This window comes from Nannospalax galili, unplaced genomic scaffold (genome assembly GCF_000622305.1).
Source record: "Nannospalax galili isolate Female #2095 unplaced genomic scaffold, S.galili_v1.0 scaffold582, whole genome shotgun sequence".
Classification (NCBI taxonomy): domain Eukaryota; kingdom Metazoa; phylum Chordata; class Mammalia; order Rodentia; family Spalacidae; genus Nannospalax; species Nannospalax galili.
In genome coordinates, this window is record NW_008349130.1 from 1,671,908 (window position 1) to 1,694,769 (window position 22,862).

Here is a 22,862-nt window from a genome sequence, read left to right on the forward strand (position 1 = left end):
AGAGTCAAGGAGAAGAGAGGGATGGAAAAAAACAAATGGGTAAACAAAGTGGCTCACGGTCACTAATTCCAGCACTCAGGATGCCGAAGCAGAAGGATTACTGCAGGTTTAAGGTTAGCCTGGGCTACAGAGTAAGATCCTATCTCAAAAAGTGGGGTGTGAACGGGGCTTGGAATGTAATTGAATTGGTAGAGGGCTTGCCTAATTTGCACAAAGCCCTGGTTTTGAGCCCATATACAGCATAAAGCAAGCACAGTGACTCATGTCTGTATTCCCAGCACTCAAAAGGTAGAGGCAGGAGAATCAGAAGTTCTAGGTAATCTCAGCTACACAGTGAGTTCAAAGCTAGTCTGAGTTACATGAGATCCTGTCTCAAAAAAAAAAAAAAAAAAAGTTTTTAAAACAAGAAAAAAAATCGGACAATAAAAGGTGTTTGGGGGTTACTAGAATTAGCACTAGCACTGAATTTACAGTTCCTCCAAGCACCTCCAGATATCAATTACAGCAACATTTCACAAATATTCATTTTCCCCAAGTCTATCCAGAAGTTGTCCATAAGTCAACATAGAGGGATATTAGCAACATTTAGGAAGGTACTGCCTGAAAGGACCCTAAGCAGCTGTGTAGCCATGCTGTCACACTGATTAGACGCACTGTTGAGAGCTCCCTTTGGGTTCAGTTCAGAAAAAAAAAAAAAAAAATTTTTTCCAGATATCCACAGCAGAAACATACAAAAGAATTTTCTACACTATTTCTATAATTTTACAAGTAATGGCCACACAAACAATATACTCTGAGTCTGCAGGAACACATTCTCATGCACAATTTGCCTTTTCTGCGGTTTAATTTCGTTTCTGACCCCACCACTATTCTTACCGTTCTGAAGGCAAACACCTCATGACAGTGTCACCAGATGGACACAGTGGGACTTAAAAGGACACAAAGTAGAGAGGGAGATGTGTTTGGGTTGACCCAGAAGGACAGGAGAGGGAAGGAGCAGGGGGTGAATATAATCAAAATACAGTGGCATACATGTATGGAATTTTCAAAGAATAAACAAAAAAATGTATTCATCTATCTATATCCAGTATCATCCCATTTAAAAGAAATCTAAGAATGTGGAAACACCATAATTACTTAACAAATTAAATCTGTATCAGGCTTTAGTGTTTGCCATGTATTTCCAGTTATTACCTTATTTTAAACTAGGGAAACTGAGGCTGAGATAGTAAGTGACTCGCTAACGCCAAGGTCAAGGAGTAGAAATGCCATACCCTCTGCACCATTCCCATGTTCCATTAAGCCCAAATCCTCAAGACAGCAAAAATAAAACAAATAGTGTATATCTAAAACTAAATGAAATGTAGGAAGCAAAAAAAAAAAAAAAGATACAAAAAAGAGGTAAGAATTATGACTAAAATAATCAGTGCTGAAAATGGACTAGGAATAAACAGTGACTAAGGTAAAAATAACCTCAGTCCAGCACGACGAAACCTCAATGGAAGAACTAAGGATGGTGTTCCTCACCAACAAGTGAGATAGCCAGGAATTAATATAAAACATCAGGTTACAGGGGTAAGATAAAACAAACTTTCAAGAATAAAAAAGAGCAGTGTATCCGAAATTAGTATGACTGAGTAGGACCTTGAAAAAGACAGGGATGCTCTTGAACTGGGCTCATGAAGGAAATCTATTTTCAAGTTCAGTAGCACCACTAGAGCAAATCATTTAATGCCTTAAGTTTCACTTCCTCATCTGCAAATTATGGGTGAAATTCGACCTAAAGAGTGCCTAGTAAATATAGGATCTATTAAAGCACATTCTCTATTCAACTTTCTTCCCAATCTGGAAGAAAGCTAACAAACTGAAGGCTGTCAAGGTTGTCTAACACCTTTCACAATAAACAGAAGTTATTACAAATCATTAAAGGACTATCAAGACGGCACACGTAATCCCAGCACGCAAGAGGCAAACGCAGACAAATCTCTGTGGGATCCACACCAGCCAAGAATACATAGCGAGTTCCAGGCCAGCCAGGGCTACAGAGAGACACTGTCTCAAATCGAAGAAAAAAGAAATATCACTATCGATACACAGGCAATTCTGTGCTAAGAATCTAAAAAAAAAAAAACTACTTACATATTAACTGTATTTTACCCAAGGTAATAAAGAATGAGCTACACACCTAATAATAGGAAAATTACTATAATTAAATTTTTTGGTCTTCTTGAGACAAGGTCTCCCTATAGTCCCAGCTGGCCTAGAACTCACAACATAGACCAGGCTGGCCTTGAACTTACAGAGATCTGCCTGCCTCTGCCTCCCAAGTGCTGGGATTAAAAGTGTGCGCCACCATACCCATCCTTGTAATTTTTTTAAAACCAGGAATTTAAATCTCAGCACTTGAGAGGCTGAGGTAGGTGGCTTGCAATGAATTCTAAGCCAGCCTGGGCCACAGAGACCCCGTATCTAAGCACATACAAACACACAAGCACACATGCACACATTATCATAAAAAACTAAACACATAAGCCAAGCATGGTGGCGCACACCTTTAGTCCCAGCACTTAGGAGGCAGAGGCAGGCAGATCTTTGTGAGTTTGAGGCCAGCCTGGTCTACATGGGGAATTGCAGGACAGCTGGGGCTACAGGGAGACCCTGTCTCAAAAAGACAACAACAACAAAAAAAACCTAAACACATATTTTAAAAGGAACTGAAAACGTGAAGGTGTTTTAGAGATTGGAGTGACTTCCCACCATCATTAGTGGTGCCTCACTAACTGAAAGGCATCAAGGATCCACAAACATGACAGTTAAGACATAAACTATGTTATAAATGCGAAACAGCCATCACAGACAAAAGTGAGAGTTGTTCTAACTGTAGTCCTTAGAAGTGCATGTTCTGGGGGCTGGAGAGATGGCTCAGTGGTTAAGAACACTGGTTGTTCTTACAGAAGACCCGGGTTCGACTCCCAGCACCCACATGGCAGCTAACAACGGTCCGTAACTCCAGTCCTAGGGGACCTGACAGCCTCTTCTAACCCCCGCAGGCATTGCACAACCTGGGTGCACTTACCTACATGCAGGCAATACACACACACATAAAATTAAAAAAATAAAAATTAAATTAAAAAAAATAGAAGTGCATGCTCTGATAGCCACTCTTACAGACAATGAAAGAAAACAGAAATCATATGATACAGGGGGAAGAAGCAGCACAGGAAAGTTGGCCTTATAAAAGGAGAGCTAATGGAACCTCTAATACAGCAGAATTTAAAGCAGAAAAAAAAAATCAAAGTAACATTTTTTTTCTTAAATATCACCAATATACACAGTTTCTTTTTACTTACACCAATGAGCATACAAAGATTACTAGAAATACTACAGAACTCAAAAACCGAGATCGTTCAAAGTTTAAGAGAAACCTCAGCACTCTGAACTCAGCAAATCACTGAAAATCCAATAAACTACATGAAATAGTTCCCTCAATAAAACCAGCAAAATCCTTAAAACCTAGATAAGATTTGTCAGCTTTAAGATACAACACATCACAGCTACACTATAAGTTAAATTTTTATGACATGAATTTAACCGTAAACAATATATAAAGAATGCATCTGTGAAACCAGGCATGGTGACTCACTCCTGTAATCACAAGACTTTTGAGAGTGAGGCAGACCTGCCTTAATTCAGGGCTAGCCTGTATCAAAAGGCAAAAACAAAAGCAATTAACAACAAAAAAACACATTTCTACAGACATATAGCACATGTCAAATATATGTCAGATATATAGAACAATTCAAAGTTCAATAGTCAATAAACACTTTTGAGACTGAACTGGCTATGGGCTTTTTTTTTCTTTTTTGAGACAGGGTCTCCTGTAGTGCATGATGGCCTTAAACTCAATATATAGCTAAAGATGACCTTGAGTGATCCTCCTACCTCTACCTCTTAATTGCAGAGATTACAGTCTACATCACGACTGGTTTACACAGTACTTGAGACTGAACCCAGGGCTTGGTGTGTGCTAGGCAACCACTTTACCAACTCAGCTACATTCCCATCCCCTGTAATTTATTTTTCCTTAAAGGACATTAGGGAAAAACTAAAAATATTCTTACCACAAATGCTTACAACATTTAAATATACAAATTAAATGTGACATTCAACTACACAAAGTCATATCAAAATAGGACACAGTGGCTCATGCTTGTAACTCCAATACTTAGCAGCATGAGGCAGGATTGGCCTAAATTAGGAAACCACCTGGGCTAAAGAATGAGACTCTATCTGCACAAAGAAAAAGAGGAGCAGGTGAGGGAAAGGGAACCAGCGAGTGCTAGGGGGATGACTGGGTAGATAATGTGGACCCAAGTACCACATAATCCAGCATGGGGGGTGGGGAATTCCTGGAGTTGGCTGGCTAACATTCTAGCCAAATCTGTGAGCTCAAGATTCAGTGAAAAGCCAGTCTCAAAAAAGCTGAAAAGTGACTAAAGACACTGCCTGATATCGACCTCTAGCCTCCATACATGCATACACATATATACCCCCTGACACACATACAACTGACTAGCATTGGTAGTAATGACAGAATTAAAAATATAATCAGCAGAGATTAAGGGACAAGTCAGAAATCCTTTCAGAAAGAGTTTCTATAAAAGGGGAAAGATCAATGACAAAAAAGAATGACAAAAAGCCCAGGATGGTAACACACCCCATGTAATCCCTGCACTCAGGAGGTGGAGGCAGGAGGATCAGTTCAAAACCATTGTAACTACATAGGGAGTTTGAGGCCAGCTTGAGATGTTACCTAAGACCCTGCCTCAAAAAGAGAGACATAACCAAACTATGACCACTTCTACATCTTACAAGAAGTAAACAAACTCTCCAGTAATAAGATCTCAATGTTTCCAAGCATTACAAAAGTTCATTACAATAAAGTCAAGTAAAAGACACTGAAGTACAAAAATGGCACCCCACTAATAAGAGAGAGAAGATTTAATAAACAGCATTCTCATCAATCATCCAGGAAGGGAAACTCCATACATAATGGTTTATAAAACCTGTTAAATATAAAAAAAAATAAAAAATAAAAAGGATTTGCACTCAATACAGTAATTACCATCCACTTACTGATAACTTCCTCCTTTATATTTGAAGTGAAAAAAACCACCGACTAATTTGTATATCCACTAAAAACCATTCAGAATGAACCTGACCAAGTGAATGACATGCAAAAGACACATCTCGAGTGACAACTGGGTATCTGTCTAGAAACGAACATTCAGTACATAATGGTAAACTTCAAAAACAAGGGGATTGATCAGTACAAGAATGGGACAGAATATGTCTCATATTAAAGAAAAAAAAAGTGTTGTTATTGCAATCTTTTATTTCTAAAAATATTTAGCCCGTAACTTCAAGCTTTCAACAGAATCCCAATTAATTATATCTTCAAGAAAGATGACTGTGTTGCTCACCTCACGGTTCACTCTTACCAGTAACCAACTTTACAGCTAGAGGGAATTCTGGATTTTGTCTTTTTCAACCTCCTTGCTTACAATACCTGAGAGGTATATATCCTGGATGTATCAGGCCCTAAAGGATATTATCAATCAGGTCACTTAGGTATAATTCAGTAAATTATTAATGTACTACTACATAGTATCCTAGTAGCCTGAAAGAGTGTACGTTGCCTTCAAAATGTCATTTTGAAGGTTAAGTAAATAAATGCAATTATACTGATAAGGAAGCTGCCAGTTTAAAAAAAAAGGTTTAAATATAATTATACTGACAAGGAAGCTGTCACACAGACTAAAATATATTTATAGTGCCATCAAATTACTATTTTAATGTCCTTGCTTCTTCTAACCCAGTAAACACATCCACTTAGCAAATATAAGTTGTGTTACTACGGCTATGAACAAGGTTAGATTATGAGACAAATGACTTATTCAGAAAATCTAGAACATGCAGCGATAAAACAAAGCTATTTTACTGCCTAGAAAACTGAACCAATCACTAAAAACCAAAAGAACTTCTTTGAAGTTAATTAAATAAGGAGGAGGGAAATATACTCTACAATCCTCTGAAAGGATTCAACAGTGCTACAAAGAAAACAAATTAACATTCAGAAGGAGAGTACATTTAAATAGTGCAATTGTACAGATAATAAACTAAATCACTATACAGAATTCACATAAATACCACATCAAAGTTTAAGTTTTAAACATAAATGTGAAATTTAAAAAGGCACTTCATATAACAATTAATGGAAATAGTATTTTTCTATACACAATAACTACAAAAAAAAAAACCACACTGTCTCCATATACATTTTATGTCTAGTTGAGAAGTAACATCTTGAAGGAAAAGGATCACTAAACACATCCCTTCTGAGAATACCAAATCACTAAACCTGCAACTATTCCAAGGCCTTCTAAAAACCTCATGGTATCTGACACAGAGGTTAGCCTCCTAAGGAACTGCTGCAGGTTCAGCACACGGCAAGCACAGTCTAAATATGTATTGTCTGTTTAAATTTGAATACTGTATTCTATTGGGGCTATCTACTGGGGTTATCACACTAAAACAAGTACCAACTTTCAGTTTTATAACACCATCATTGTTCAAGTATGCCAGATTTTAAAAAAAGATAACCAGGTGAAGGTTACTGGAACACTGTCCTTGAGTCAAGTAACTACAGTTCAAACTTGCTCCTATTCTGAAGGTTCTCTGTCCCTAACAGACTCAAGTGCCAAATACTATTATGAGATTTGATCACCAATTTGGCAATTCCCTGTTAATTCTTCAGGAAAACTGAATTCTCTAGATTTGCTTGGACATGTCAATTAGAGTGGTTGAACAATGCTACTTTTACTTCATCACTGAACAACATAAAAATCACAAGATGAAGAAAGTAATGCTGTCCTTTAAAAGAGGTGCTAAGTTTCAGGTGCTGTTAACCACAATTTAAGGGGGCAGTATGTTAAGTGGGTGTAACAAAGCAGTTTCAGAGAATCACATCCTCCAACAGCACTTATTTTGATTTAGTTTTTGGAAAGCAAGAATATCACAAAAATCATCAACTACTGTGACGCAGCATCTAACCCAGGGAAACGAGAGAAAAGTAGGAACAACCTGAAGTAGCCATAACTTGTCAGAAACACTGTGTGCAGTCACATAAAATCTTTCTCTAGTGAAACCTAAATGGCTACCCCTTCCTTAGAAGAAAACTGTAGGGCTAACATTAAGGGTGTAACTCTGTTCCTTTGGTGCAGTACTCATTAACCTGTTTTTCTAGAGTTCAGTCTGAAAGACAGTTTTCATTGGCATGAACCTAAAGAAGTGAAGTAAAATTCTGAAGACAGAAAAGTAAGATAAATATTAACTCCAGATAGAACTTGTCTAATTTGATAAATGATCTTGATAAACTAGTTCAATTACTCTAAAAATAAAACAAACAGATCTATACAGTACCCTAAAATCTGACAAAGCAACTTCTTCCAAGGAGAGAAATGTGTGCCTTCCATCTACATGGCACAAAGGAAGAAACATAGATTAAAAAGGGTATTGAATAGGGTTATGACAAAAAGGAATAAGGAGGAATAAATGAATTTCTAATAAACTACTAAAAGATGAGCGTCACAGAGGGCAACCACTACTATGCAAAAATTATGGTAAGAAACAGAAACCATACAACCCCTTAAAACAGTGCTATAGTCCACTAACAGTATACCTAAAACATTTTAATCAAGCAGATTTAACACAAAAAAAGGTAGATATCTGACCAACCAGGTTACAGAATTACATCTGTGGAAAAAAAACTTTTTTTTGGCTGCCAAGTTACAGTAGGTGATGTGTTCAGACCTCCTCAAACTTGACATTTTCTCTGTTCCCAGAGTCATGCTGTGAAGACAAGGACATAGGGATGGTATACCATACAGCCATTGCCTTGAGATTAAAGAGAAGATACTGTGGGACATGTTAATATAACTGAGGTATCTGCTGTCAGCTCCGGGTTAGAAATCAATTACTGTGAGTAAAAAGTCATCTCGTACAGTGAGTTTGACTGCATTAAGTGAAAAATTAACCAAGAACATGTCAATGAAGTCTTGATTCTAGTCTTTTGAGAAATCAATATTATCATTTAGATATCCAGAAACAGTTATGTTATCTTGCTGTCTTCAAAACACCCAGTTATGCTTTACATCTTAAGGATTTCTCAATAAAATCTAGACTAATGGCATCCCCCTTTATTTTCAAAAAAGGGACCAGATTGTCAGGTATGTTTGGAATTCTTGCTCTTAGAGAGGTTCAGATTTGCATGCCTAGATGATGGAAATAGTATCCTGACTTTCCAGAACAAGGATGCATTTGTTTATTGTATTAGGAGTACAATACACTATCAAGCTCAAAAGAATCAACTGCTTAGAAGTTTAAGAAGGTCCATCTTAGTGACAGGCCCTCATTATGGTGAGAGACTTCTGAGTCTCTCAGAAATCACAGATGGTTGAGAGCTTGATAACGTCAAACACTAGGACTGATGACAACAAGAATTATATCACATGTAGCTTTCCGAGTAGTGATGGTATGGTGACCATCACAATCATGATGAAGACAGTTACAGTTAAATTTTTTACAGTGATGTTACAGGTAGGAAACTCTTTCCATGTTCATTCCCACAGTAGACCTGTGACATTTAGTCATCCCAGGTAGAAGCATACTGGATTTGACAAAAATTTTAGTGAATTTCAGCTGACACATAGCTTCATGGGTGATTCTGAAGTCTCACAGAGCTTGACAGTATGAGCTCATGGCGAGCTGATCATCTTGGCATAGGGACTATACCAGATCCATCCATGATCTATCTGAGCCTGAAGAAGGAAGTACTGATGACCTAAAATGATGGGTTTACATTTCTGGTCTTAGTAAATACTGATCTAGTAGGAAACTGTTTCCAGATCTTAAATCTGCTAGTCCTCAGTTTACTAACAAGATTTTCCTGAGGAACAAATCTGCAAATTTTCTTTTAATCCCAGGAAGATTCAGACTCCTGAGTACCCTCCTCTGGACTTATTTTGGACCAAAAACAATGGATACACCTCTGTCCAACACTCCTTTCAGCAAAATCTCCATTTGGCCAATAAAGCTTAAGTCTTTTTATTAGATACTTCATTCCATATGGCTACAATTGAAACATCAGCTGTGACCATTCCAGACAGGCATTCATTTTTTTAGATGACCCACCACCTGTATATCCTGTTTGAGTGGAGAAGAACAAGTAAAATACATAAGCTCTTGGGCGACTAATCTGCTAAACATCAACAGGCTGTTAATTCTTATACCCATGACGTTCTGGGGAGTCTCCTTTTTTTCTGTATCTGTAGGGGTGATTTCGGGGTTTGTACCAATCTCCTCTGGAGTACCCTCTGCTGTGATAATGTGCTTTCTGATCATGACTATAAAAGTATCGATGCTGGGTGTAGTACTTATTGTGATCTCTATATTCATTTTCTTTAATACTACTGTCTTCTGCAACAATAGCATTCACATCTTGTCCAAAAAGAGAAGAACCATCGAAGGGCAAGTGTAAGATCTTTTCCTGGGTTTTCTTAGTCAGAGATGTAAGTCGGAGCCAGGCCTGTCTTCTGTAGTCTACTGCCATGGCCATAACTCTGACTACAGAGTCCATTATGTCTCTAGTGGTACAAAGCTGCCAAAGTCCTGCATCCATGCCATCAGATATTATACACCTTGCTTTTCCACGATCAAATTCTGGGTCATGAACTAGATCCTCCATGTCTTCCCAGAGTTTACGCTGATACTGAGTCATATAGGCCATGTAGCTAGCAGCTCGGGCTGCAATGGAGGCAGCATGGTAGAACCTGCAGCCCATTACCTCCATTTCTTTTGAGGTAGAGTCTAGAGGAGATGTTGTACTTCCTCTTTTACTATGTTCTAATGTTTCTACAATGGGTCCCTCAGCTGGAGGATTTGGCTGGAAAGGAGAGGTGTCCTTGGCCACAGGATATACCCTATGTCCCATGAAGGAAGAAGGATGACAATCAGCAGGGTCTTTAAAAACTTCAGTGGTGGCAATTCTCAAAAGAGGATGCAATGGAGGAACCAAACGTTTTTTAGAGGTCATACATTCAGACTTCCCTTCACATGCTTCAGCTTCAGACTGTACTGTTACCCTCTTTATAATGCCTCTTTGTTCCATTCTTTTTAAAAGACCTGTGAAACTAGATTGAGTAGGGTCAGCTGGCTGCCCTTTGTCTTCAGCTGATGGGGATTTGCAATCAGCCTCTTCTTCAGCTGTGGATAAACTGTCTTCCTTAGAGGTGGGGATATCCCAAGGAACTGAGGAGTTCTCACTTGGCCTAGAATGATGAAATCTGAAACAGCTCCTGGACTGAAGATCACGTATCACTCGGGACATCTCAGCCACTTGTGTCTGGAGATAGAGGATGGCATCTTGTCCATGCTGTGAAGCTGAAGACATCGTGATAGGTAAATCCTCTTTGACCTCAGAAAAAGCCAAAGACTCTTGGGGGACCAGAAGTGAAGATGAAGGCAAAGTCTGGTTATTTTGTGATTTAAGTGTCTCTGTCTCAGAGATCTTAATATCTGAATTATTTTGATCATTTTTCTGGTTCTCCAATGGATTCTCAACAGAAGAAGGTTGAGAAACTATTCTCTGTGGGCTGCTGGCACAACTCCCAGAGGAGGAGCTGCTGTCTCCAATGGGAAGAGGAACACTGCAGCTAGAGCACATTTCTGGGCGATGATTCTCAGAGGATGGCACTTTAGATTCAGGCATTCTCTGGGTTATCCAGATGAACAAGAAAACCAAGGAAGAAAAAAAATATGCTTTTAATATATTAACTTTCAAGTGCAGAGATGCATGTCCAGTAAGTAGAATTTAAATTTTATATTATTATAAATAAAAATGACAAACACAGTCCATTATAGGACAGCAAAGAATAACAGAAGTCCATAAGATTCATTACCCTGAACCCCATATAAAAACTAGGTGTTAATGTTAGACCCTGTCTATAAAAAAAACAGTGATTAAAAATATGCTTAGTTTGGGGCTACAGAGATGGTTCAGCAGGTAAAGTGCTTGTCGAATAAAAGCCAGACATGTAGCTGGACAACTGTAAGCCAAGCACTGGGAAGACGGACACTGGTAGATCCCTGAAGCTTATTGGCCAGAAAGTCTAGTTAATCAGTGAGCTCCAGATTCAATAAGAGATCCTTAAAAAATAAATAGGGCAGCAAGCAACTGAGGAAGACACCTAACATCAATTTCTGGCTTGCACACACACTTATACATATTCACACAAACATGTACACAGGGCTACACCATACAAACAAAACAAAACAACAAAAAACCCAAAACAAAACCCTCAGTTTAAGTGGTACTATCCTGGCCTGCTGCTAGATCCCAGGCTAAGACAAGACATAGTGGTGAGGTCACTGGTAATAACAGCTAATCATAGAAAAACAAACTCAATATATAAAAGTCAACAAGTGGAAGATAATGATGGCAGGGAAAACTTGAACATCATTCTACTAAGAAGAAAAAAAAATTTTTTTTTTTGGGTCTTTTTGAGACAGGGTCTCCCTGTAGCCCCAGCTGGCCTAGAACTCACTATGTAGAACAGACTGGCCTTGAACTCACAGAGATCCCCTGCCCCTGCCTCCTGAGTGCTGGGATTAAAGGCATGTGCAACCATGCCCGGCAAGGAGAAAAAACTTTTTAAAACTCCCTCATTAGGGCATTTTTAAGTCCCTTTAAAAAATTCTATTACTCTCCATGAATAACAAAACTTTTCATTTGTATATTCCTGTAACATCCTCACAACAACCCTGTGAGGTAGGTATTCTCATTTGAATTACAAAAACAAAAGAAAAAAACACAACCCTGAGATTAATAAATTAATCTATCCAAGAGAGGGGTAAGTGATCTCAAACTGAGGCATTCTGATCCCATGTCCAAGTCTCAATTCCCCATATCATACAGCAAGAAGCTTTCTGGCCACCAAGAGCAAAAGACAGGAATTCTCTAACCCATCAAGAAAAGAGTTCATTAGTAGAAATTTGGGCTCAGGTAACAACAAATGAAAGCCAACATTGCTACAAAGGGCTCAAGTAGTTCCAATTCTCAGAGTAAGGTATTGGTTTAAGGTCAAACCTACAGCTAGAAAGTCACATGTAATAATTCCAAGTATGGCGGGAGAAAGAAGAGGTTATAAGAAATGAAGACAAATAATTTATCCACATTTCACTTCCTAAAGGATCGTTACGCATCCTTTCTTCCAAGATAAATTTTCTGTGGCCACACAGTTCTGAAAGTAAAGAATTCAGTTCTATAGGATACCAGATGAGAGTTGTATGAAAGGAGAAAGGCAAAGGTAACCAAAAAGCTTGCAGTTTTTATTACATTTCCTTTTTATAAGCTATTACTCCCAATGTTCAAATTTTCCTAGAGTCATTTTATCTTTCCATACCCTCACTGAAAATAGAGAAAGAAAACTGAAGCAGGGGCTATTCTAGACAAAAGACTCCTTGAACTACTTATGCTGGCCCATTCTAAGAAAAAGGGGCCATTCTCTAAAGCACTACTGCTCTTACACACAGACATCACTACTTTCTTAACTCTTTAGAATAAAGACCTCTTAACTGACATAAATGGAATAGCTTAAATTAAATGCAATGTACTTACATCACTATGAGATGTACTAGGCTCCTCATCATCACTGCTGACCAGATCAATATATTCAAGAACAGGTCTTAATGGTCCTTCCTATAAAAGAAAGTGAAGGAATTCTTGTCAAGATCATCATTTAAAACAAACTAGCATTTAAAACAATCTTTTTATTGGGACTGACTCTGAAGAGACTTACTTATAAAGTAGCAGAAAATAATTAGAACAATAACAAAAATGACAGCACCTAAAAGGAAGCGCCTAAACCCCATTAGGGCCAGGCCAACAGCTTAGGAAAGCAAATTAATATACAAATGGTGTTTAAAAGGATACAGATATTATGACCCAATGCATTTTAGCTAGTATGGGTATCAATAATCTACTAAGAAATCAAGTTCATGGGCTGGAGGATATATAGCTCAAACATGAAGACCTTTAACCAGTATCTTAGTTTCATCTCTGAACACCTTTAGACTAAAAACGTTAAACCCAGAAGCTTCTTCAATCTTCCTTCTATTCATACTTTGTCACAGATCAGGCCTTGAATATCAGGCTTAAAAGCCCAGATTTTACTCTAAAAGCAAAAGAGAATCAGTAAGTAATATAGAAACAGGGATAACATTGAGAAATAGGAGTAACAGAAGAAAATGGAAATGGGAAAGCTTAAGGTTAACTATGAATACAAGTACTTAAGAATGTACAACTAACATTGGTGATAGTAAGGAAGCAGTATACACATATAAGAGAACCTGGGCACAGAGGAAAAAAATAGATGGGTGAGTTCAAGGCCAGCCTGTGCTACATAATGAGTCTGAGTCCAGAAATATGATCCCCAAGAACAAACAAACAACAACAACAAAAAAAAATCAAGGAGTCAAAGATGTCTGAGGTTTTAAGCTCAAGCAACTAGAAATATATTAATGTCACCAGTGTACGTTGGCATATAATGGCTCTAAGTACCACTGTATTAAAAGGTATCTGGCAAACAACTGGAAATATGGGCCTGTAATATGGAACATGGTCACACCTAGAAGTTAGGGATTTGGGAGTTACTCCCCTAAAAGACTAAACTCTACAGCTAAACCAAAATTACGACAGAACAATGAAAAGTCACCAATGTTGATTGTGGGCAAAAACACTGAGCACCAAGACAACACCACTGAATTTAACAACAGGACATTTTCAAATAGTTTCAAAAGAGCAATGCTCAAGAAAGCAGTGAGCTCAGGAACCCACTGTTACACCTAGGTTATACAGTGAGACCTTGTTTTACAAAAAAAGAAGTAGCTAAGCCGGGCGTGGTGGCGCATGCCTTTAATCCCAGCATTTAGGAGGCAGAGGCAGGCGGATCTCTGTGAGTTCAAGGCCGGCCTGGTCTACATAGTGAATTCCAGGACAGCTGGGGCTACAGGGAGACCCTGTCTCAAAAAGACCAAAAAAAAAAAAATTAGCTAGAGATAATGGTAGAAAGGCCACGAATAAGGACAGGTAAGACAAGACTACCAGAGTTTTACTACTGGAGTCAATCTGTACTGGTATACAACTGTTGTTGAACTATTTAAAAAATAATTTCATATGATTTGTAGTAATTAAGACAAAACAATGAAAAGTCAGGATAAAAGAACACAAAACTGAGAAAAGTTTATTCATGCAACAAATAATTACTGATATAAGATTATGATGGCTAATTTTGATTGCCAACCTGGCAAGATTGAGAACCAACAAAGAAACATACATCCAGGTGTGTCCAAACTTGTTTCCAGACAGACAGGAAAACTACCCTGAATGAGAGTCACACTTTTCCATGGGCTGGGGTCTGGCCCTGAATAAATCAGTGAAAGGGAGCAAAGCACTAGCACTCATCACTTTCCACCTCCTGACTATGGGTATGTGACCAGCTACTTCAGTTCCACCACAATGCCTTCTTCTATCATGGACTGTACCCTCAAACTGCAGAGCCCAAACAAACCCTTCATTCCTTAAGCTGCTTCTTGACAAGCATCTGATCACAGCAATAAGAAAAGTACTTAATACAGAAGATACTGGAAACTGCCAAAAAGGCAAAAAGGAAAAATAAACATCCCAAAGAAAAACACTTACATACAAATAGAGGTCACTTTAATTTACAGCAATTTAATGTATAGTGATTCACAGCAATCCTCCTGCTTCAACCTCCTGAGTACTGTGATTACAGGCCCCACCACACCCCAGCTTGTGTCTGTCTTTTTGAAGTAGCATCTCCTGCCCTATAGAGCCCAGGTTGACCAGGCTGTCTCTATATACTGTAGCCCAGATGACCTAGAACGAGAGTTAGTTCATTCTCTCCAGTGCTGGGATTATAGGCATGAGCTAAAATCAACTTCCCTTTTTTCTTTCCGTGCTGTTTGCTATAATGAATTTAGGGAATCAAAATATTTGGTTCTCCATTTATTCCACAACTAATTAGTAACATTTATTGAGCCCCATACCAGTCACGGTGCTAAGCTTTCCAAATTATCTCATCCAACCCCCACAACTGCTTTAAAGGTGAGATTCTGGATCTCAATCATTCCATTTTACAGATGATAAAACTGAGTGATGCACACATAATTGGTTGTGTGTGGTCAGGGTAATTCAGAGGTACTTCAATGGAGAAATTCAATTTTTAAAAATCATTTATTAACGGAAGTTTCAAGGTTAACACATTCCTTCATTCAGTGTAAGAAAATGGATTACTACTATAGCCTATACTCTAACACTGATCAATCAAATAAATTACTACTTCCCCAAGAAGTAATGTTTAGAATACAAACAGCAAGAAAAAAATTATCTCCTACAATATTTATGACTACTCATGTCTTTATCTAGTACAAGTGCATGTGAGTCTTCAATTCTAAGACACTTTATTTGAATTTACATTATCAACTAGTAAATCATTTTTATTTCCTCTTATACAGGTAACAACAAATTCAACCACAAATACCATCACAATTTAGCAGCAGAGACACAGAACATTTAGGATCACAGCAGAATATTCTACAGTTTAATAAAACATACACTTTTAATGAGGTTAAAAAGCTTTCATCCTATAATCAAATACCAATTCTCAAAATGAAAAACACTGATATTCTATTTAGAAAGAAATGTTAATACATTAAAATATAGCCTCCAAGTAGTTTATTTCAAAGACAGAAAAGCTAGGGTCACACTTTACTTGTACAGTCCTGCCTAGTTCAAAAGCTTTCAAATGATTTCCAGCTTCCTACTTCATGATTCAAATTTAGTGCAGCATTCAATACTGTATCATGTGGCCCATCCTTCCCTTTCCCACTTCAAAAAACTAAAAATATAAAAACACCTCCTCCTTCAAAATTACACAAAATCCTGGTCTTCCATTTTCACATATTTTCTTTTTTCAACTCAAAATGCCCTTTAAAATTTCCAGTGCTGGAGATGTAGCCCTTGACTAGCAAATAGAAGGCCCTAAAGCCAATTCCTAGTACCACAAGAAGTAAATACAATAACCAACTATTACTTATACCAAAGCAATACACTTATGTCTTTTCCCCATATATGTATGTGTATGTGTATATGTATGATGTGTGAATGCAGACTACAGTCTACAAAACCTAGGCAAAAGATACTTTGGGGGTACTAGAAAGATGGATCCGTGTTTAAGAACACTTCCTGCTCTTCCAGAGGACAGGAGTTCAGTTCCTGGACAACCACCTATAACTCTAGCTTGGGGATCAAATGGCCTCCAGAGGTACAAATATATATGTGATACATACCCAAAGACACACATTCACATAAACTTAAAACTTTTTAAAAGTAATTTTTTGCATGAATCCCTTCTCCTTCAGTTAGAATACTCAACCTATGTGCTCAGATTATTTATAAAATTATGTCTTGAAATTCAAGCTGAAATATGAATTTCTTGTGTTGTTATAAAGATCGTAACAGGCTCCCTCAGCAGTTTTTATGGCTTTATATAGAGTGGAACTGCCTGTGAACAGTTATTCAGCTCAAAGTTTTTTTGGGAAGTAATCTGATAAAAGATCTGCCGATTCAAAAGAAAACATAAAGATAGAAGCTGAATAAAGGGGTATATTACTAACAGAAAATGCAAGCAACAGATGGAAGTGGAAAGTTTTTATTACAGCACTATTCCCTTTCTGGATTTAGGCACTGTCTTAGTGTGCTTTCCTGTTGCTGTGATAAACACCATAACCAAAAGTAACTTGGGGAGAAAAGGATTTATTTCATCTTACGTTCAGGTCAGTTTTCTCTGAGGCAAGTCTGGCGAGAACTTGGCGGCAGAGACCATGGAGCAAGGCTCTTACTATCTCCATTTGTCTGTCTTTCTCATGCTCAAGCTGGCTTTCTTTGACAGCTCAGACCCACCTGCCTAGGGATGTAGCACCCACGGCGGACTAGGTCCTCCTACATCCACAGGCAACCAAAAAATGCCCCACAGACAACCCATAGGCCAATTCCATCTAGGAAATTTCTCAGTTGAAGCTCCTTCTTCCCAGGTGACTCTAATTTGTGTCAAGTTGACAATAAAATCATAAAATTTAAACAAAAGGACTCATTTTTCATACTTTAGTTGTTAGCCTCAGCCTTTAACCACTATACCCTCTCCCCAGCCCAAGGATTCATTTTTTTTAATCGCCATATCTACATTACTCCTTTCTTTCAGCATGCTGTGTTTGGCTTCAGATTCTACATTTGCAAAGCAAAAAAAGTCTTCTGTGCAACTACAAAGAAAAATTAAGTTACTAGCTAATAATCTAAAGTTAAACAAGAAAATATATTTTGTATCTGAAGGACTTGGGCAGAAAACTGCTTTTCATCTTTACTGGATAAACATTCCCTGAAGAATGAAATGGAGGACTATGCTCCAAAGAGTACAATTAGGTGGTTTTTTGAGACAGTGTCACTATGTACTGCACAGCACGTACAGAACTTCCTAAGTAGCTCAGGCTGGCTTCAAATTCAGGACCCTCCTGCCCTGACCTCCCCAGTGCTAGGATTCTGAAAGTATTTTAAAATTAAAATTAGGCTAAGACTAATTACCATTTAAATTACAGCATTTACACACATAGGCAAAGTTTTATATGCTCTGAATTTTTTATTCTTGATGCAAAGACAGATGTAACTTTGTACATTCAAAATAAAAATAAAATTTAAATACTATTTCTTTAATACTTATTTTTTTATGTGCATGAGTGTCTTGTCTACATGAATGTATGTGCATCATGTGCCTGGTGCCCATGGAGGTCAGAAGAGGGCATCAGATCCTCTGGAACTGGAGTTACCGATGGTTGTGAGCCACCGTGTGGGTGCTAAGACCTGAATACACATCCTCTGCAAGAACAGCAAGTGCTCTTAACCATTCTCTGGCCCTTTAAATACTACTTTTAAAACTCAGATCAACAAACACTTGAATTAACTAGTCACAAGCTATAATACAGTTCTTTATTCCACAACACATAAAACAAAAGCTTAACTTTTTGAACTTTTTTTACATATTCTGTTAGTTTCTCAAAGGCCATAATTCATAAAGAATTACTCTTATTTGCATAGAGCATCAAGGTAGCTATTCTGTTCACAAACATACCATGATTCAGGAAGAACTTGATTCATCCTAAAGAGTCATAAAATCCTATTATCAAACACACTACATACAGTGGGGGCCAAAATATTTCAGTCTACAATGAAGGAACAAGATACAGTGTATCACCACACCTCACTCCAGATCCTCAAAATTCAAAATGAAAAGGACAGAATTCAATGTGCAATGGGGAAAATCACCAAGAAGACAATCTTATGAAGGATCCATTCACAACAACTCCATTAAAACACAATACACAATGGATTACCACAATGGTCCAAGACTGGGGAAGATGTTCTTTAAAAACCGGTATTCTACAGGTGACCAAAACATCCACAAACATATCAGATGAACAAAGAAAAAAAATAATACAGTTTTAATACCAAGCTGCAACTAACTACAGAGTTTCAGGAGAGCTGCAAGTAAGAGAAATAGTCTCTGGCTAACTACTACTTCAGGCAGAGCCAATGTAAAACTTTAACCACTATAGGTTTTAATCCCCCAAATATGCCATTTATTTTCCCCCAACCAACACTTTATGAAGTGGAGAGTCACCTATGTCCTGCATTTTATTCCAAAAATGATGATTCCTATGCTCCACCCCGAATTTGATACACAGATCTGGAGTGGGCCCAGGAATCTGCCTGTTTACCCATAACAAAGGCTTGAAAACTACTGTCTCAAAGGGAAAACTCAGAAAAGCATACCATGTTCCTACTGAGCAGGATTCTTCATTATGAGCATCAACTGCTGCACTGTGCTGTAACAGATGACCTCAGAGGTTAGTGAAGTCCTCAAACTATCTTTTGAAGATACAGAATACTAAGATATTGACCTCTTAACAACCCTTATTTCCTTCCTTATCATTAACTAGTTGTCTGCCTACTTTTAGAAGACACTCATTCTTGCCTCATGTCAAAGCACAATCTTAAGACAAGAATTTTATCCCAAATACAAAATGGATGTATGTATATGAAAACCTGGGAGGTGTCACTGAAGTGCAAAACCATTCTTTAGAACATGCTCTTTGTGATGCCTACTGCTACCGTTCAGGTACCCGTTCTGTAAACGTCCAACGCACCACAGTGTGGCATTAAGCTGTTAGACATTCATGTTGAGTGAGCAATGCCTGGTGAGGCATAATTACACAATGGCTTACCATACTCTTTCACTCCACAGAAACCCGCTTATCAGTAGCTACTTACACTAACAAACTGAATGTCATCTTCATTTTCATCCGCTGTTGACTCAGATGCCTCAGGCCCAGCTGGTGGGACAGATTCTATTATCTATAAACAAAAGCCAAAACACGCTTATCTATTCGGTTACACGCTTGTGGGAAGAGATTTTTCCAAAAAGGAATAAAACAAAAGCCCCTGGGGGAAAGAGCAGGAAGATCCGCTCAGAGTACTGCAAGGAAGCCGGGTTTGCTCGAGCTGCAGCAACCTAACCTCCCAGGCGAGCTCCCAAGCCCGGGCCCAGGAGGACAGATGTAGGCTGCCTGCGGAAGGCCAGCCGGGCTCGGAGCTGCACGACCCTCGGAGCTGCCGGGCGAACAGGGCTGTGGGCGGCCGGGCGGCCATTGTTGACGGCTCCGCGCAGCCGTGCACCAGGCCGGAAGGCTGGGTTGGTCGCGACTCCCAGGGGGCCGGGACGCTGAGGACTCGCCCGAGGCCGCGCTCAGGCCTCCCGCCGAGAGAGCGAAGCCTCGGTGGGTCGGCTTGATGAAGCCAGGGCCCGGGCCTCCCCACTCACCTCGGGCCCTGGGTCTCCCATTTCTCCCACCGCCTGTCAGCACCGCACTCCCGCCGTCCTTGCTGTCCTGTGGACCCGTCGCTACTGTTCCTGTCGCCGCCGCCACGACTCCCCTCCCGCCCGGCGCCGCGACCCGCCCTGCGTGAGCGCCCACGCCGCTGACGCCACGGACCCCCGGCGCGGCCTCGCTGCACAGCCGCTTTATGCGCTGCCCGCCTTCCTCGGCCCTGCGAGGGACCCTGGGAGTTGTAGTTTCCGCCCGCCTCCAGGCCGTCGAGACCACGTGGCGAGTAAAGCTGGCGAGGACCTGGGTCGCTCAGCTGCTACTCCCAAAGGAGGGAGGAGGTGGCGGGGGCTGGACCTAGTTTTGAGTCCATGAAAAGTCCTGTTCTTCTGCCGCTCATGAAACCTGTAACTCATGAGACACTGACAGGGAAAGAGCGCCATTGGCAACAAGGCGGCATGTGGAAATGGAGGACTTTTTCATCCAATTACATCTTGCCAGGGGGCTAGGCACAAGAGTTTGTGTGGCGTTTCTGGGAGGAGGGGGTCATAGCCAGGTGGACTCTGGAATGGTCGCTAATTCTTGCAGTATCTCACCAAGTGGCTTCATTGTCCCCAGGTCTCCAGGCAGTCCAGATGTCCTGGTTCCTACTGATTAGAGGTCCCTTATGACTGTTACCAGTCTTTGATGGTTAGTCTCCCATACTCTGTTCAGGCAAGACTGACCTTTATTTATTAGTTTATTTATTCGTTTATTAGTTGGAGAGTGGGGCATCGAGATGTGGGGAAGGTTCCCCTTCTAGTAGAAAACAGACTTTTAGTGCCACTTAACCCCTTCAGGTTGTAGAACCGCTGTGAAGCAAAGCCTGGTAATTTTTCTGTTTTAGCCCAGAAGTCTAGTATTCAGAATGAATTTCTTTGTTTTCCTCTTCTATTTCCTTTCTTTTTCATTTTGTTCTGAGGTGCGGAATATGTAGGTTTAGCTGAAGTTCAAGATTAGGAGTCTTTGAGGTACTCAGCACTAGCAAGTATTACTACACAGTGGAGAACCAGAGTGAGGAGCAACAAGTAAAGGTGGCGTTCAGGAGGAAAGCAAAGGCAGCGATGCCTGACCCATTTTTATCATTAACCCTAGAACAATGGTATTAAAATGTACCTTTTCAAGATATGCTCAGACCCTATAAAATAAAAACTCGACTTTATTTTTTTGGCTTTTTTTTTTGAAACAGGGTCTCCTTGTAGCCCCAGCTGTCCTGGAACTCACTATGTAGACCAGGCTGGCCTCCAACTCACAAAGATCCACCTGCCTCTGCCTCCCAAGTGCTGGGATTAAAGGCATGCACCACCAATAATTTCAAAACAGAAATTAAGTTTTGGATCCCTGGTTTTGCTTGTCTATATACAAAACTACCATCTGATTGCCTGTGCCTATAAGCAATTATTATTCAATAATTTATACCCCCTATATTTCTACCACGTGCCTTATAACTTTTTTATTTTCTGTTTATTAAGTTTGAGACTTACACAGTCCAACTGAGAACTACCGACCCATCCTATGCATTTTGAAAAGCTGTATATATGTAAAATATTTCTTACCTCAAGTGTGTATGCAAAACTTTTAGATGGTAAGCTCAATGGAATACTTGATTTCTGGTAGGATCCCATGGGTAAAACTCTTTAAAAACATAAGTCATATGTGACTGTGAAGGAGAATAGAAGACGGATAGTTCTGAACTAGGCAAATAGGGGAAGAGGCCTTCAGACTGGAGGATGTTCTAGACTAGATAGATTCAGCAGTGTCCCAACTACTCTCCCTTGTATCCAAAATGGCCTACTTTCTGGTTCTTGTCCAAAGTTGACGCTTTTGATAGGCTCTCCCTATTAGTCAGGAGCCCTCCTCTGGTGACAATTTCAAATTTTCTGCCTTTTCTCTACCCAATCAGGTTTCTGCTTTCATATGAATGAACCAACCAACAGCATGCATCTTGCCCCATCCGATCCAAAGGGGAAAAGGGAAGCCAAGTCCTGTCCCACTTCCTACCCTATAGAGTATAAAAGCCCAGACTCCAGGGGGGTAGCCAGTGCTCCAGCTCCAGACCCTTTCCCCCATGGTGGGAGTTTGTCTCATTACTGTGTGGAGTGTTGCTTATACTTCAATAAACCTTGGCTGTGTGCTTTGATTGCAAAGTTCTCTTGTAATTCTTTACCTGGTGAAGAAAAGGACCCGAGAACAGACCCAAGCCAGCTTCAACTAGAACAGAAAAATGCTCATCCTATTCATTGATTGTAGTTGCAGTGATTTATCCTAAGGCTATATACAGATTTATTTAGAATAGTAAAAATTGGAACATGTCGGACTAATGATTAAGCTTCATTCTTTTGCAGCTTACCTTATGTACATTTTTGGAAACTAGGGTTTTATCCTGGATAGGTAAACACAGTAATTTCTTTGAAAGTGGCTCAGGTTAGTTACATGAGTGACTATCTTTAGAAGCACCAGATCCCCCAACTGAACAAAGCAGGATGAGGATGAATTTTGATACTCTCTACAAAGGTAGTACTTTAGACTGATTTACCTACATTGAAAATGTTTACCCAAGCTCTCTGACTGCTTATTTTTCAAAAGTGCAAGAGCAGTGTAGTATGAATAGAATGAACGGTGCTGAACTGCCAAACAAACCATGTCTGCGATAGAAAACCTACTTAAATATTAATGCTGATTTTTTTTAATGTAGCAGCACCATGTTTAATAAGAAAATCCTTGGAAGCCACTTAACAGAAGATTAAACA

The 22,862-nt window shown here is 39.4% G+C and overlaps 1 protein-coding gene across 2 annotated transcripts in view; it reads right to left on the reverse strand.

Annotated features, from left to right (window-relative positions):
* The window catches only part of Znf451 (zinc finger protein 451), a 73,796-nt gene extending 53,518 nt beyond the window's left edge, over nt 1–20,278 (reverse strand). The window contains exons 1-4 of one of the 2 annotated variants that reach the window (XM_008846510.2): nt 20,070–20,278; nt 19,520–19,603; nt 12,737–12,817; nt 9,150–10,831 (exon numbers count right to left, since the gene is read on the reverse strand). In XM_008846510.2, the coding sequence (XP_008844732.1) occupies nt 9,338–10,831; nt 12,737–12,817; nt 19,520–19,603; nt 20,070–20,090 (1,680 nt within the window). In that variant the 5' untranslated portion in view covers nt 20,091–20,278 and the 3' untranslated portion in view covers nt 9,150–9,337. Of the gene's footprint in view, nt 1–9,149; nt 10,832–12,736; nt 12,818–19,519; nt 19,604–20,069 lie in introns of those variants that run through there. The other variant, XM_008846508.3, reaches the window with a different exon arrangement.
* Nucleotides 20,279–22,862: the final 2,584 nt, after the last annotated feature.